This window comes from Esox lucius, chromosome 8 (genome assembly GCF_011004845.1).
Source record: "Esox lucius isolate fEsoLuc1 chromosome 8, fEsoLuc1.pri, whole genome shotgun sequence".
In the NCBI taxonomy this organism is placed as follows: Eukaryota; Metazoa; Chordata; class Actinopteri; order Esociformes; family Esocidae; genus Esox; species Esox lucius.
The window spans coordinates 24824384-24841689 of NC_047576.1; the positions used below are offsets into that span (position 1 = coordinate 24824384).

The window sequence follows — 17306 nt, forward strand, 5'->3', positions numbered from 1 at the left end:
TCTTCACCTCCATCTCTGTCTCCTCTTCACAGTCCTGGACTCATAACATCTTTCAAGAGAAGGAGTTCCTGATTAAGCTGGTAAAGGAAGGTGTTATACAGGACTTGACCAATGGGATATGCAGCTCGAGGTGCTTGTGACATCAAATCAACCAATCCCATGTCCCAGAGATATAGGACAAACAGGGGCAGAATTATTATGTCCATATCTGAGTCATTTGCTCTGACGTATGAGAGTGACAGTATATTGAACCTTTGTTTAACTACACTGGAAAAATCTAGAACACCATAGAACAGGGTAATTCTAACTTTTTTGCAGGGACCCCATTTTTATACTCCAGAATTTCTGGTGACCACATGAGGGGGTCATTGACAACATCCAAGCACCACTATTAAATATTAGCCAGCAATAACAAATCATACAATTTGCCCATTTCTCTGCCTTTCTAAGGCAGATAAAAGGGACTCACAGTATGGTGACCCCACGGCAATTTCATGTGACCCCATTTTGAATGCACAGAGATACTGTGACGAGATCCATTGTTGTGCCATTCATCCACAATCATCACCTCATGTTGCATGATAATGCACGGCTCAATGTTGCAAGGATCTGTACACAATTCCTGGAAGCTGAATATACCCCATTTCTTGCATGGCCAGCATACTCACCGGATATTTCACCCATTGAGCATGTTTGGGATGCTCTGGATCAGCGTATACGACAGTGTGTTCCAAGTCCTGCCAATATCCAGCAACTTTGCACAGCCATTGCAGAGTGGACCAACATTCCACAGGCCTCAATCAACAACCTGATCAACTCTATGCAAAGGAGATGTATTGCACTGCGTGAGGCAAATGGTGGTCACACCAGATACTGACCTGTGCAATAATCATGCTGTCTAATCAGCAACTTGATATGCTACACCTGTGAGGTGGATGGATTATCTCGGCAAAGGAGAAGTGCCTACTAACACAGATTTAGACAGATTTGTGAACAATATTTGAAATATTAGTTTTTGAAAGAAACACATTTTTTTGTCCATTAAAATGACATACTATTGTAGAATTGAGTGTCGAAACTGTGTGTTTACCGCTTAAACAGAAATCTCAGCACCTACACATCACCACATTTTGAGTAGTGATACAATCTCTCCTCTATGTCAGCAGACATTCAACCTACATTTACACTTAAGAGCTATAAGTGAAGCTCTGTTCATGTCCTTTGTGGCACCTTACCAGAACATATAACAGGTTCAGGTTTTTAAAAAAGGTCCATAGTGTGATGTCAAGAAAGTGTGGAAGTGTGATGTCAAGAAAGAAGAAGAGCATTACAGACATTTTTCATCTACATAGGTATACAGAGTCCCACTATCAGCAAACACCAATCATGTGTTCCAATTGCATGTTGTTGGCTAATCCAAGTTTATTATTAGAAAATCCTTTTGCGATTATGTCAGCAACGCTGAAAAGTGTTGTGCAGATTAAAGAAGCAATAAAAAGGGCCTTCTTTAGACTAGTTCAGTATCTTCAGCATTTGTGTGGCCAGAAACAAAGTAGTTTCTTCTAAAACTCATCAGTCTATTCATCTGAGAAATGTAAGAAATTGGCAAGATACTGAAGATCTCCTACAATGTGTGCCACTCCCTTCACAGAAGAGAATCTCAAAAGCATTTTCTAATGATCAATTAGACTTTTAATATGATGAACTTGGTTTAGCAAAAACAATGGCCCTCATTTTTCAAAAGTGCGTACAGCAAATTTCCAGCGTACACCTGGCGTACACCCAAAACCACGGTGACTTTGAGATTTATCAATATGGACGTTGGCGTACAGGACTCTCAAATCCTACACCAGCTCAGGAGGTGGTGTACGCACGTTCTGAGTTAGTGCGGAAATGCGCAGAAAAAAAATCCTAACGCACTGACAAAGTAAAAGATATGATGTATTATGACCCACTGTAAATAAAAAACAACATAATTACAAACTTCAGTGTTTATTTTTGTGCAACATGGAGTTCAATGTTTCATTTGTGTGACTTTACCAAAGCATTTGATTTATATGTATTCCTTCAGATGCGAGCCTGTGCGCTTTACATGACGTTTCAGGGTTAGGCCCGGACTGGGTTCAGTAATAAAAGGCTTTTAATGACCAAAATATAATTCAGACTGACAAAATAATAAAAATGACCTTCTTCTTTTAAATAATAATAATAGAAATAATAATAATAACGACATTCTTCTTCTAAATAACAATAAACGTCATTAATAATAAATATCATAAAATAATAAGACGAATATTACAAATTGTCATGCAATTATTAATGTGAATGAATGGTACTCCACATCACATCATCATCTTTTATTCCGCTTTTTAAACTGCCAAATGAAACAATTTTATTTCTTTCTACCTCCCTGGTGATCGTCTCAATCTCCACGTCAGAGAGGTTTCTCTTTTTTGCCGTCTTCCGTGTGTCCATGGCTTAAATGAGGGCGTGGGGGAAGTGGAGACTTGAATATATAGGGGCGTGTTATTCTAATGACGGTCGTTTTTAGCCGCGCCATTTATCAAGGGCAGGTATTGCGTACACCTGGATTTTAAAGGTACGCACAGCTTCATAAATCAGGCGGTGAGAGGAGTGTAAGCAAAATCTTACGCCAACATATACACCCGTTTCTACGCAAGAATGATAAATGAGGGCCAATGTGCCTTTGGAACACAGGAGTATTTTTTTCATAATCAACATGAAGATGGGGGGTGGGTGGGCCTCCAAAGACACTTGTGCCCTGGGGCCTCATAGAATGTAGATCCTTCCTTGATCATGATCCACCCCAGATAGCACAGAGCCACTTTGGCACCTCCTGAGCATTGTCATAACGCCATGTTCAGGACTCCTAACTTCTGGGGGGTATTCCATAAACACAGCGATTGAAATCAACGCTTATATGAAAAAGTCTGGTTTGAATGAACGCCAACTTTCACTTGGCTCAAGCCGTTCCATTAACACAATTTAGCAGTGTCTTGTCAACGTTAACTCAAACCATGCTTGAACAACCTTGCATTGTGCATGCGCACGGAGTACATAAGCGGCCCACAACAAGTGATCGTCGAAAAGACGCTTTAACTACGCGGAAACAAGAGCAGTATTTCTCTCAACAGCAAAACAAACCTTGCTGATGGAACTTTATGAAGAATTTAACGTCATCACCAAAAAGGGCTATATTGCCGCAATTAACAAGGCAAGGAAGATGGCTTGGCAAAGAAATGCTGGCAGATTACATGCATAAATTATGTTTCAATATTTAAATGTTTATTGGTCCAATGCAGCGAACAACACATCCTGCACAATGAAATTATTGTGACATGGCACCTGACACCTAAGTAGTGAGAGTTAAGAAGAAGAATATATAAGCAAAAATATAGCCAGACAATGAATAGTAATAATATAAAGTAACAATACTCTGTACACTTGCAGCAGTTTAAAAAAAAAAGGGTCCTCTAAACTAGCAGCAATATGGTTAGTATTACTGAACATTTAGATATGTCAAGTATGGCAATAATATACATAACAGTGTAAACTAGCAGAAATTGGTAGAATTATTGAATATTATAGATATATGAGTGCAATAAGCTTATGAATGGTGGCATAACCCACTACAACTATATAGTGAGAAGAATGTATACACAGCAATAATATATATAACACTGTGCATAGTTGAAGTTTAAAAATAGTACTGTAAACTAGCGGCAATATTGAATATTATAGATATGGCAAGTATGGCTGTAATATACATACAAATTTACACTAGCATCACTTTTTGAAAGAGTAGGATGGGTAGTATGACCAGTATGTTAGAAGTATTGAGTATTATAGATTCATGAATGTAATAATCTTATGAATGGTACATGCAAAGGAATATTCTAACGCCCATTAAAAGTACCTGAAAGGGCATCAGAGCATCTGGAAAGTTTGTGTGATCAGTATGATCATGGATCAGTGTTGCTGGTTGAGGAGCCTTGTGGCCTGAGGGGGGAAAAAATTATTTAGTATGGAAGTGCATGCTCCGGTAGCATCTATCAGACGGCAGCAGTCTGAACAGACCATAGCCTGGGTAGCTGTGATCTTTGATAATGTTTTGTACTTTCCTCAGGCATTGTGTGTCGTAGATGCCTTGCACAGAGAGGAGATAGCAGCCGATGATGCACTCTGCAGACATTACCACCCTCTGTAGGGACTTGCAGCCTAAAGCGGAGTAGCTGCCGTGCAGCCTGAGAGGATGCTTTCAACAGTGCACCTGTAGAAGTTGGTGAGAGTTTTTACAGACATGCCAAATGTATTGTCTCCCCTCAGGAAGTATCATTGTTTTTGTGTAGTTTTCACTGCTGAGTTTACTTGTCTGGACCAAGTGAGGTCATCTTGGATGAACACACTGAGAAATGTTAATTCTGAGACTCCACTTCAACTCCATCGATGTGTATTGGGGAATTACCCCCTCTGATGCTTCCTGAAATCCACGATCATCTCTTTAGTTTTGCAGACGTTGAGAGAGAGGTTGTTGTCCTGGCACCATGTAGCCAGGTTGTTTACCTCCTCTCTGTAAGTGGTCTCATTATTGTAGGAGATGAGACCCAGGATGGTTGTGTCATCCACGAATTGTAGGATGATGTTGGAGCTGTGTGTGGCCACGCAGTCATGTGTGAACAGGGAGTACAGGAGGGGACTGAGTACACAGCCCTTGGGGCCTCCAGTGCTCAGGGTCAGTGCAGAGGAGGTGAGGTTGCCCATTCTCACCACCTGGTGTGAGAATTATACTAGCCTACTTATTGTTTCATTTGTATTTTTTAATTAAAGTATTAAGCATTAATAAAAAATTGGTCAGCATGAATAAGAAGTGTTGATGCAGTGGTGTCTTTCAAAAGTTATATTCCAGTTCTGAATTATCTCAACAATAATCACATTCCAGAATAATATTTGTAACTTTGTCTCTGACATTGTGTGCGGTTTCAAAACTGGTTTTGCATAGGCCTTCTGCAGCTGCATGTTACTGCTATGACATATTTAGGAAAGGAAATACCAGATTTTTTAAACCTTAGATCTGTGCTGATAAGGTAAAGTGAAACATTACAGTGGGGAGAACTAGTATTTGATACACTGCCGATTTTGCAGGTTTTCCCACATACAAAGCATGTATAAGTCTAATCTTTATCATAGGTACTCTTCAACTGTGAGTGACGGAATCTCAAACAAAAATCTAGAAAATCACATTGTAAGATTTTTTAGTAATTAATATGCATTTTATTGCATGACATAAGTATTTGATACATCAGAAAAGCAGAACTTAATATTTGGTACAGAAACCTTTGTATGCATTTACAGAGATCATACGTTTCCTGTAGTTCTTCAAATTCAGAAAAATGCATTCCTCATATCAACAATGATTTATAGTTGAGAAGGTGAACTTAGTGGGGAAGGAGAACTGACCCAATCCCCCAGCACAATAGTATAGCAGTGTAAGACCTTGGAACTGAGACAGGAGGGTCCGGCGATACTGTGGCCCTACCAGGGGGAGGCCCTGGACAAGGCCCAACAGGCAGGAAATCAATCCACCCACATTGCCAGGCATCAACCAAAGGGACACCCATCAACCGCAACCACCCTAAATGAGGGCCGAGTATTGCCAGCAGAGTACAGCCCAATTGCACAAGTGCACAACAGAGAGACAACAACAAGCCAGTGACTCTTCCCCGAAAGGCATTGGAAGGAGGGCATCCCAATGGCGACGAGAGCCCAACTGGCAAGACAGCAAGGGTGGACAGTATCAAGCCTTCTGGTCACCTTCACGCCCCCGGGCCAGGCTATGCATAATTATAAACCGTACTTTAGAGATGAGTTTTTAGTAGACACTTGAAAGTTTGCACTGAGTTTGCATTTCTAACCTTACTTGGCAGATCATTCCACAGTAGTGGAGCTCTATGAGAAAAGGCCCTGCCTCTGGCTGTTTGTTTAGAAATTCGAGGTACAATTAAAAGGCCTGCATCTTGCGATCGTAGGTTACGTGTAGGTATGTATGGCTAGATCATTTCAGCAAGGTAAGTAGGAGTAAGTCTATGTATTGATTTATCGATTTAACAGTAAAACCTTAAAATCATCCCTAACTCTAACAGGCAGCCAGTGTAAGGACGCTAGTACAGGAGTAATGTGTTCACATTTTTTTGTTCTAGTTAGGATTCTAGCAGCTGTGTGCAACACTAATTTAAGTTTATTTATTGATTTGTCAATAAAATATCAACAATACCCGCACTCTATTTGTCATGGTCGACAAGCTTACAAACCCAATAAAGTAGATAGCATCAGAACTCATGTCCACTGTGAAATGTAATGAATTTGCGTGTTTCTTTAGTGAATAAATAATAAGTATTAGATGAAACATCAGAACTACACAGTCTAACAAGGACTCTATACCGTCACCACGACAACCAAGACATAACTTGGTTATTATGTCGCATTTTAATACTGATAATAACTGATCCAAAATTCCTAGAAGAAACAGTTCGACATCTTAAAGCTTTCACTTGCTGTCTCGACACACTGCCATCAGACTTTTTTAAAACAATTTTTAACTCTCTAACAATGGACCTACAGTAAATAGTTTATAGCTCTCTGCAATCAGGCATTTTCCCAACGTCTCTAAAAACAGCTGCCATTATGCCTCTATTAAAAAAGAGAACACTGGATGCATCTATAATGAACAACTATAGACCTGTATCAAATCTCCCTTTTATAGCCAAGATCATTGAGAAGGTTGTCTTCAAATAACTCAGCAATTTTGTGACCTCAAGCGGTCTCTTAGACCAATTTCAGTCAGGTTTCCGACCTCACCACAGTACTGAAACGGCCCTGATTAAAGTTTTGAATGATATATGCCTGAATACTGATAAAATAACAGTTCTGGTTCTATTAGATCTCAGTCCAGCATTTGATACTGTAGATCATAGAACACTTATAGATAGGCTGGAAAATTGGGTAGGACTCTCCGGGACAGTCCTTGATTGGTTCAGATCTTATCTAGATGTCCGGAGTTACTTTGTCACCATTGGTAATCATGAATCTGATAGGGTGGCGTAATCATGAAACATGCAGAGTTCCACAGAGATCAGTTCTCACACCGCTTCTGTTCTCTCTATATGCTACCTCTGGGCCAAATTCTACAGAACAACAACATTAACTACCACAGCTATGCCGATGATACTCAAATATATATGGCTCTCGAACCGTATGACAACAGCTCAATAGACTCTCTGTGTCACTGTATAGAGCACATAAATACCTGGGTGAACCAAAATAGTCTACAATTAAACCAAGATAAAACTGAGATTGTGTTTGGCAACAAAAATAAAAGAACAAGTATTAGTAAAGAGATAAAAACCAGGGATCAAGTGTGTAATCTTGGTGTTTTGATTGACTCAGACCTCACATTTAACAGTCATATCAAAGCGGTCACCAAAACAGCATTCTATCATCTAAAAAATACAGCCAGAATCAAAGGCTTGGTGTCCCAAAAAGACCAAGAGAAGCTCATCCATGCTTTTATCTCTAGTAGGGTTGACTACTGTAATGGCCTCTTAACTGGCCTCCCAAAAAAGGCTGTAAAACAATTGCAGCTCATTCAGAATGATGCTGCTAGAATGTTAACCAGGACCAAGAGAACCGAGCACATCACTCTGGTTCTTAAATCTTTGCTTTGGCTCCCAGTCAGTTACAGAATAAATTTCAAAGTGGTGCTTTTAGTTTATATATCTCTAAATGGTTTAGGACCCGAATACATTTCTGATATGTTTGCAGAATATGAACCGAGAAGGGCTCTTAGATCCATGAACACAGGTCAGCTAGTAGAGCCCAGAGTCCAAACTAAACATGGAGAAGCTGCGTTTAGCACTAATTCTGTACAAAACTGGAATAAACTACCAGAAGATCTTAGACGTGCCCCAAATATATCGATTTTTAAATCCAGGTTAAAAACTCTCACGTGCCTATGACTGAGCACTTAAACTTAACCACACTGTTTTGCTTTATAGCTTCCCACTTTTAATTTTTAGCCTTATTGCTTCCCACTTTTAATCTTGATATGTTTTTTTATTGTATTTATTATGATGTATTTGTTTTTATGTTATTATTTTCATATATTTGTTTTTGTAAAGCACTTTGATTTGCTTTGATGTATGAATTGTGCTATATAAATAAACTTGTTTGCTTGCTTTAACCAAATCACATTTCTCCTAATTGGGATAACTGATACCCACACATTTTAAATGAAGAGAAATATTTGAAGGCCAAAGGCATAACATGATTTAATGAGTTTAAGGAAATAATAAAAGACTACATTGTAGCCGTCATTTTGAGAGCATGTCAACTTCTGACGTTTGTTTCCAGTGAAATGGCCTGAGTTGTGTCAGCAAATGTGACTGAGTCATATGGTCTTGTGGCCTAATTTCACTTCCACATATATCACAGTACTCCTCTGCCACAATTACAAGGTCCAGTGTTGGCCACATTTTGCTGATCACTCCTGTCTTTTATTAGTGCATGGAGAAAAGTATACCGTAGCTGCCTGAATGAAGCAGTTGATCCCTTAAATTATCTATCAATTTCAAAAGTCTTATTTAGACCACTGAGAAATGCCTTAAATTTGGTTTTATCCTTTACGCATCATATTTTTGGAAAATTTCTAAATCATTTGAATGATGTACTTATACTGTATTTTATTTATTATATCTGGAGCCAGATCTTTTTCCTCCTATTATATAACATGTTTTTATGTTCTATAATGAAATGCATATTTTAAGTCTATTGGCAAACATGAATCAAACTCTAACTAGGGCCTAAACATTTTTGTGTTGACCAGGACCATTTTGTTATTGTGTGTTTGAGATAAATAGCTTAAATACCACAAGAAAATGTTGTTGAGCTTGTGCATAAAAATAGTATTTCTGTACTTCCTGCCTTTTTGATATTATGTCCAGATGCAATCTCTAAAACTCATTGAATCTCCAGAAACTTTTGTTAATATTACTTTTATTCTAAAATCTAGGGGTGCCTTATTTCAAATTCTAAGAAATATTTTTACATGCCACTAAGGACTGCCCTAATGTACACACATAAGACAAGTGAAAAAACAGGTGTCAATGATTATCAACGAAAACTGAGTCCAGGTGCACATAACCACAAACGTAGGGTCCAGACAGACAACAAAACAAGGACTGGAATTCAGAGGCGTTACAGTAGGACTATTTGATAAGGAAACTTACAGTGAGCTATTATCTGTAAGGCTTACAATGTGGGTTTAGCAGATTTGACCTATTATTTCAATTATCCATAAACAAAACTGGCTCATTGTGAGAGTGACTGTGCCTAACAAATGTGTACATTCTAGTACAAGTTGATCTTAGTTTCATCAATCCCAAAAATGCTGTTCCAGAAGTCTAATCTGGCCTATGTATTCTTGAGGCTTATGAATAGATTGCACCTTGTGGTGAACCCCCTGTATTTGCTCTCGTGAAGTCTTCTCTTTATGGTAGCCTTGGATAATGATATGCCTACCTTCTGGAGAGTTCTTCACTTGGCTGGATGTTGTGAAGGGTTTTTTCTTTACCATGGAAAGAATCCTATGATCATCCACCACTGTTGTATTTAATGCATGTACAGACATTTGAACTGTTGATTTGGCCACTTCTAATGTTCCTGCTATCTGATGGATTTTTTATTTTTTTGCTGCATTCCAAATATGAATGCAACACCCGGAATCAACTCCAAATCTTTTACGTGCTTAGTTGATGAAGAAATAATGAAGGAATAGCCCACACCTGTCCATGAAACAGCTTTTGAGTCAATTATCCAATAACTTTTGGTTCCTTGAAAAAGTGGGGACTACAAAAAGAGATGTAATTTCTAAACACTCCCTCCATTTTGGATGGTAATATCCTCCAGTTAAAGTTGAGAGACTGCACCTTAAGCACATATTCATTATTTAACTGTAACCTGAATATATTTAGGTAAACGACCAAAATAACAAAACTTGTGTCAGTGTCCAATTATTTCTGGACCTAACTGTACTAACTACTTGGAATAGCCATATGAATTGAGGAATTTCTAACGAGACTGAAGATTAACTTTACACTGCCAAAGCTATTTCATTTCATGACACAGCAATGTTTGTTTTTCTTTTGTTCGTGAATGACATTGATACAATAACTATCAATATGGGTGACGATAACTGACTTTTTTGTTAAGTGAAAAGAGAAGAGAATCTTGGAAACCATCCACTTTTACTACGCAAGGGGTTGTGATCTATAATACCCCAAAAAGCATGCATGGATGCGTAATTTGAAAATCCACCAGAAATAGTACACCATCCGGGAACTTTTAGCATACTAATTTCAGATTACTATGGTTTGAGACATACTAATCTTCTCACGTACTATTCTGGCATACTATATAGTATGCAAGTTCATGATTTGAGATTCAGCACTTTTGTAGAATTGAATGGTTTAGTCTTTTCAACCAGCTTAAATCTAAGGGTTTCCACATGAAGGTTAATATGAGCATTTAAAATAAATATTTCCCAAATGTAACCATTTTCCCAGCTTTTACAAGTTTATGTAGAAAATGGCAGGCATTTTGGACAAAAATAGGTGACCAAGTCTTAAATAAGGCGTTTTAATAATTAAAGAAGGGCCTTGGTACGGGATGTAACCAAGAACTAGTGATAGCCATTCAAGGCTTTGTGTTATTTTAGCAGCAGGATATTATGCTGGCAGCACTCAGATTTACTTTCTCACAATAAAGGCCATCATTGAAATGTATAAGGCATTAAAGGCAATATAGTTAACAATCTAGTATGTGAAAAATAACAGACAACAATAACATTGGAACGAACATTAAACATAAAATGTACAGACTAGATTGTGAACTATATTGCATTATATATTTCAATGATGCCTTTTATTTTGAAAAAGAAAATCTGAGTTAGCTCTGCTAGCATAATATCCTGCTGCTAGAAGAATGGTAATGAAGCCTTGAATGTACATCACTACCAAGAACTCAACTGCCACCTTAACAGAGCTTCAGAATTTCTCTGCAGATAAGGGAGAAAAGTCTTAATGTGGATGTTCTATGAAGCTGTACCTGTCATTTCATTCAGAAATAAATATTGCGTCCAATTATCAGTCATTTATTTTCAACTGATCTACACTGCTCCAAAAAAAATCACAAATCACACTGGGTCTCGATGAAGGAAATATATTAATGATCAAAATCTTTACGGTACATTGTGTAATTCGTTGAGAACAAAATGACGTAATAATGGTCAATGGAAAACAAAATCACAGTTTGAGGGCTGGCTTCAAACATCGAAAATCTAAGTAAACAACTGAAATCACAGGCTATTCCAACGTGTGTGAATTTCATCAGGGCAACTCATAATGTGACTCAGTAGTGTGTATGGCCCCCTGGTGCCTGTATGCACTCCCGACAACATCTGGGCATGTTCCTGATGAGACGGTGGATGGTATCCAGGTGGATCTCCTCCCAGACCTGGATCAGGGCATCAGTGAGCTCCTGGACAGTCTGTGGTGATACTTGGCGGTGTATAATGCATGATATATCATGTCCCAGAGGTTCTCAATTGGATTCAGGTCTGGGGATGGTGAGGGCCAGTCAATGGCATCAATGCCTTCATCATCCAAGAACTGCCTACACACTTTGGCATGCACATGCACATTCGTAGCTAGCTTGAAGTAATTTTGTAGGGCTCTGGCAGTACTCCTCCTGTTCCTCCTTGCACATAGGAGCAGATACCGGTCCTGCTGCTGGGTTGATGCCCTTCTACGGCCCTTTTGAGCTTTCCTCTTGTAACGGCCCGTCTCCTGGTATCTCTTCCATGTTCTTGAGACTGTAATGGCAGACACATCACACCTTCTTGCAAGGGCACGTATGGATGTGCCATCTTAGAGGAGCTGGACTCCCTGTGCAACTTGAATGGGCTGCAGGTACCGCCTCATGCTACCAGTGTGACAAGGACACTAGCAAAATGAAAAACTAGAGAAGAATCAGTCAGGAAGGAAAAAGACAGGGCCACCACCTGCAAAACCTTTCCCTTTTTGGGGGTTGTCTTGTTGTTGCCTCTCCAGTGCACCCAAAACAGGTGACATTGTTTCATAATCACTTATGCTTCCTAACTGGACAGTTTGATATCCCTGAAGTTTAATTGCCTCAGTGTTATTCTGTGATGATTGTGTTCTCTTAATCTTTTTGAGCAGTGTGCATGTGAAAAAGTTGCTGGTTGATGCACTAATCTGAAAAGCGGTATAAATTCTGCCAGTGATTTTGTGCTCTGCTGCTATGAATGAATTAATGCAATAGTCGCATAAGTGCAATAACGTATAAGAAGTCACATGTTAAAAAGGATTAAAATAGTTGTTAATCCCTTTTAATTTAAGCAGAAGCTCAGTTTTTGGTTCGATATGTCTACAATCAAACCTTGCATTCATTATTGCCATCCACATCCAAGTATCATTCATATATGTTTTGGAATGCTGCTTGGTTTAATGTATTTTTCTCTGCGACTGTAAAACGAATAGCCATTAATTGAAAGGTTGAGCTGGAGGATCACGTTTGAATATATGAATCCTACCTATTTTGTTGCTGCCAGGTGTGAAACGATTATATGACCCTCAAGAACACTCCGCTGCAACCTTTCTTCACTATTTTGTGACAAACCCTGATGTGGGGCTTGATGTCTCAAGTGGACAGTGTTTATAGCTCCTTGGCGTATAGCTCCTTGTTGAAAAGAAATTCAAGACCTTTATTCACATTCTGTCATGTCAGATGTAGCTACCTTCTCCACCGTGGTGCTGAAAAAAATTCTATGCTAATTAGCAAAAAGTGTGACACCCATCCCCGGTCTCCCCTACAGTAGTCCGCTGATTTCTGAGAATGGCTCCGAACACATCCACTCGCAAGAGGATATTCATTTTGAGTTACAGGATATGAATACGATAGCTAGAATAGCTTCATCAGTAATGTGCTTTAGCTAACGTTAGCTATCTAAACTACGCGTGCATCCACGTCGGGGACACATTATCAATGTAAAGGTAGGGATTTAAATGTACAATTTAGACCAAGTCTGGCTAGCTAGCTTTTTTACTGTAACGTGCCGTGCTTCATTTTCGAGCAGAAGGAATTATGCATTGTAACGTAGCAATATCGGTAAACCTGTGCTCTAAATCGCTGGTTTGTATTGTACAGCTCATTGTAATGTTGTCAACATAACAGCAGCTAGTAAAACAGAGTTGTCTTTTCTAACTTCGACAGCTAGCTAACGTTACCTATCGATGCCAAGATGATAACTGATCTGGTTTGGGTGCAGCGAAATTGATCTGCTGTGTATTTAGTAAATGTTCCCTTTCTGCTATTCTTCTATTAATTTGACTAGATAAGAAGTGCATTGTGTGACATTCTGTTATACAATTTTATTCTATGTCCATTACAAGGTACGTTTCTTTTTTTAAATGCATTGGAATTAAATGTATCCAATATCTGAAAATAATCCAATACCTGATGTTAATCTATGCCCTTCTTCAGCATTATGGAGGAGGCCATGTACAGTAGGAGGTGATGAGAGTCAGAAAGACCCGTCAACTGCTCCTGGTGCTCTGTCCCTTTTTGGTGCTGTTCTTTCTTTACTACTCAATTGGGAAACTCCACCTATGGGGATGGGGACAAGAACCATGTAAGTATAGCTAATACAATGTCCTTAGTAGTACAGTAATCTATCCATGTCCTACCAGCCTGGTTTTCCAGGCAATTCTATTAACCGTGGTTAAAATCGTCAACCCCAAATATAGAGATTCCACATGAAGTTAACAAAAGAACCAAAAGAGTGGTAACACAACATTTGTCTAGATATTTCTATTTTAATGTGACAATGCTTATAGTTGTCCCTGCGCCATCCGTACATCATCATCTGTCGTCCCTACTTCCATCACCTGTGAAAGACAAACATACAGTAGGGAGAACAAGTATTTGATACACTGCTGATTTTTCAGGTTTTCCCACTTACAAAGCATCTAGAGGTCTGTCATTTTCATCATAGGTACACTTCAACTGTGAGTGACAGAATCTAAAACAGAAATCCAGAAAATCACATTGTATGATTTTTAAGTAATTAATTTGCATTTTATTGCATGACATAAGTATTTGATACATCAGAGAAGCAGAACTTAATGTTTGGTTCAGAAACCTTTGTTTGCAATTACAGAGATCATACGTTTCCTGTAGGTCTTGACCAGGTTTGCAAACACTGCAGCAGGGATTTTGTCCCACTCCTTCATACAGACCTTCTCCAGATCCTTCAGGTTTCGGGGCTGTCGCTGGGCAACACAGACTTTCAGCTCCCTCCAAAGATTTCTACTATTGGGTTCAGGTTTGGAGACTGGCTAGGCCACTCCAGGACCTTGAGATGCGTTTGATCTCAAGGTCCTGTATGATCTCTGTAAATGCAAACAAAGGTTTCTATACCAAATATTAAGTTCTGCTTTTCTGATGTATCAAATACTTATGTCTTGCAATAAAATGCAAATTCATTACTTAAAAATCATACAATGTGATTTTCTGGATTATTATTTTTTTATTCCGTCTCTCACAGTTGAAGTGTAAAACATGACTGTGTTTCACTTTTTAATGACCCTTTGAAGTACTGGCAACTACTGCTGTCATTTGTTGCCATCATCAACTGTCGCATTAACACTAAAACATGTTAGTTAACTGGTTTTCAAAAATCTAATTTCTCTAGTATAGAATACTTATCTTATTCAACAAAGACAGCCACATGTCTGCGGTAAGTGGTTGTTGTACATTCATTTTCAATCATTTTTGGTTTACTGTTATAGATGTTTAATTGCAGCTAATGTGAAACATTCTGTAGTCATCAACAGGGGGAGCTAAAAGACAAAGTCAGGATCAGAGAAACCTTGGACTTGTTCAGTACCGTCTGCAATTATTGGGACAGTGAAGAATTTATTTTGGCAAAGAAATTGGATTTGAAGTCATAGTTTCAACAGGGTTGAAGTCTAGCCTAGCTTTTATGTGAGGATGTTTATTTAAATATTATTTTAACTAGTTAGAAGGAACCACAGTTAAGGGCACTAAAATGCCTTATCAATTTAGTGTCCAAATAAAACATTTACTGGCTTTATTGCATTTGCAAACATAACTGCCTGAAGTCTGACCCTTAAACCCCATCAGACATTTGATATCTTCTCTGGTGATGCTCTGCCAGGGGTGTACTGCAGCCATCATCAGTATCTGTTTGTTTGGAGTTCTCTTCTTCAGCAATTGAAAGGCATGTTCTATTGGATTTATATCTTTTCACTTTTTGTTCCTATATATCTTTTCACTTTTTGGCTAGGTGCAATAAGTGTGTTTGAAGTTTATTGCTGTATGTGTGGACATGTGTATCTCACTTAATAAAAGCATGGGCACCTATATGGACTTGATTTGCACTCAGACATGAGAGCAATTAGTACCTAGTCCCGAGTAGGGATTGTCAAGTTCACACTGTCTATACAATTTGCTTTACTAACAAAGAACATGGACTATATTTGTTCATGCTTAAGCTTGTTTGCCTATACTAAGGGAGACCCCAATAGAGGAACTGCTGCACTATTAAAATCCGGCACTGTCAAACTGTGCAGTTCTGTAGGCAATAGACTGATCAGTGGCATTGTCTCTGCTCCTAAGAGACTAAGCTGCCGTTGCGCTGCACCTTAATAGTGAGGGATACAAAAGCAATCAATGGGCTCAGCTGTGGTTAATTGTCGAGCACAAAACAGTTAAAATCAACTATACCGCTCTATACCCGCAGGCCTATTATTTATGTAACTTGGGCAGCAACAATACAACTCTACATTAGAGATTCAGCAGCAGCAATACGACTCCACGTTAGAGATTCAGCAGCAACAATACGACTCCACGTTAGAGATTCAGCAGCAACAATACGACTCCACGTTAGAGGTTCAGCAGCAACAATACGATTCGGCAGCAACAATAAGACTCCACATTAGAGATTCGGCAGCAACAATAGGACTCCACGTTAGAGATTCAGCAGCAACAATACGATTCCACGTTAGAGATTCAGCAGCAACAAAACGACTCCACATTAGAGATTCGGCAGCAACAATATGACTCCACATTAGAGATTGGGCAGCAACAATACGACTCCACATTAGAGATTCGGCAGCAACAATACGACTCAACATTAGAGATTCGGCAGCAACAATACGACTCCACATTAGAGATTCGGCAGCAACAATACGACTCCACATTAGAGATTCGGCAGCAACAATACGACTCCACATTAGAGATTCGGCAGCAACAATAAGACTCCACATTAGAGATTCGGCAGCAACAATAAGATCTCCGGTTTTAAAGTCTGCAGTGAAACGTTATGTGCATTTGTCAGGGAACCGACCGGCGGTAACAATAGGACTTCCGATTTTCTTTTTTTCCTTCAGTTTGCGGTGTGTCTATAGTGTCTATTGTCTACATTTTTGTAGGAAAAACTGTGTGGGGGAAAATATAAAAGAAACAAAATTATTATTTAAATAATACTTTACATAAGTTAATGTAGAGAACATATCTAATATATAAAAATCCTATTTTAATAGTATTGTTGTTGCTTGTACTCATTAGCTTTAGAGAGGGATTGTGTTTTAAATCCAACTATATTTACCATCCCCGCACTGTAATGTACAAGGGATACTTCTTGCGGAAAAACTATTCAGTGCCGCAGTGAATGTATTGTAAGAAATACTTTGGAGAGTTTGTAAAATTACAATTTGTGAAATCTTGGGGCACTGTTTGCTACATCTAGCAAAACTATATTTTCTACTCCCTCTTTAACCCCCAATGCAACACACTATACTGTACATGGAATTCATATTGCCTCATTTGTTAGTTGCTAGTGGCTTTAATTAGCAGTCTGGGAGGCGATTCAAGAACAGTTTTAGATAATGGTTAATTGAGAGTGAGCATCACAAAGAAATTGACATAAGTGGAAAGAAAACACTCACTCAACCTACTATCCCAGATACAATTATAGCTCTACCCAATAAACTCTACTCATGCCAAAGAAATAACAAATGCAATAGCGAAGTTTATGGCAATTGATCTGCAGCCTTGCCAAATATATGCCAAGGTGTAAATAGTTGTATTAAAATAGGGCTGGACATAGTTGCTACCAATTCTAAAACAAA

General features: G+C 38.7%; 3 protein-coding genes across 12 annotated transcripts in view; 2 read left to right on the forward strand and 1 right to left on the reverse strand.

Moving 5' to 3' along the window:
- Positions 1-579, forward strand: part of LOC105011892 (CMP-N-acetylneuraminate-beta-1,4-galactoside alpha-2,3-sialyltransferase) — a 38133-nt gene extending 37554 nt beyond the window's left edge. For all 8 annotated transcript variants that reach the window (XM_020049131.2, XM_020049132.2, XM_020049130.2 and 5 more), the window contains one exon: positions 33-579. In XM_020049131.2, coding sequence (XP_019904690.2) covers positions 33-140 — 108 coding nt within the window. In that variant the 3' untranslated portion in view covers positions 141-579. The remainder of the gene's footprint in view (positions 1-32) is intronic.
- Positions 1-13685, reverse strand: part of LOC106024423 (CMP-N-acetylneuraminate-beta-1,4-galactoside alpha-2,3-sialyltransferase-like) — a 56023-nt gene extending 42338 nt beyond the window's left edge. Inside the window, exon 1 of one of the 2 annotated variants that reach the window (XR_004576031.1) lies at positions 13609-13685. Coding sequence is in view for 1 of the 2 variants with exons in the window: in XM_034293652.1 (XP_034149543.1) it covers positions 3938-3949 (12 nt within the window). In the remaining variant the exon portion in view is untranslated. Of the gene's footprint in view, positions 1-3937; positions 3972-13608 lie in introns of those variants that run through there. The other variant, XM_034293652.1, reaches the window with a different exon arrangement.
- Positions 12940-17306, forward strand: part of LOC105011888 (CMP-N-acetylneuraminate-beta-1,4-galactoside alpha-2,3-sialyltransferase) — a 49740-nt gene continuing 45373 nt past the window's right edge. The window contains exons 1-2 of one of the 2 annotated variants that reach the window (XM_010872326.3): positions 12940-13145; positions 13636-13783. In XM_010872326.3, coding sequence (XP_010870628.1) covers positions 13669-13783 — 115 coding nt within the window. In that variant the 5' untranslated portion in view covers positions 12940-13145; positions 13636-13668. The remainder of the gene's footprint in view (positions 13146-13635; positions 13784-17306) is intronic. The other variant, XM_010872325.3, reaches the window with a different exon arrangement.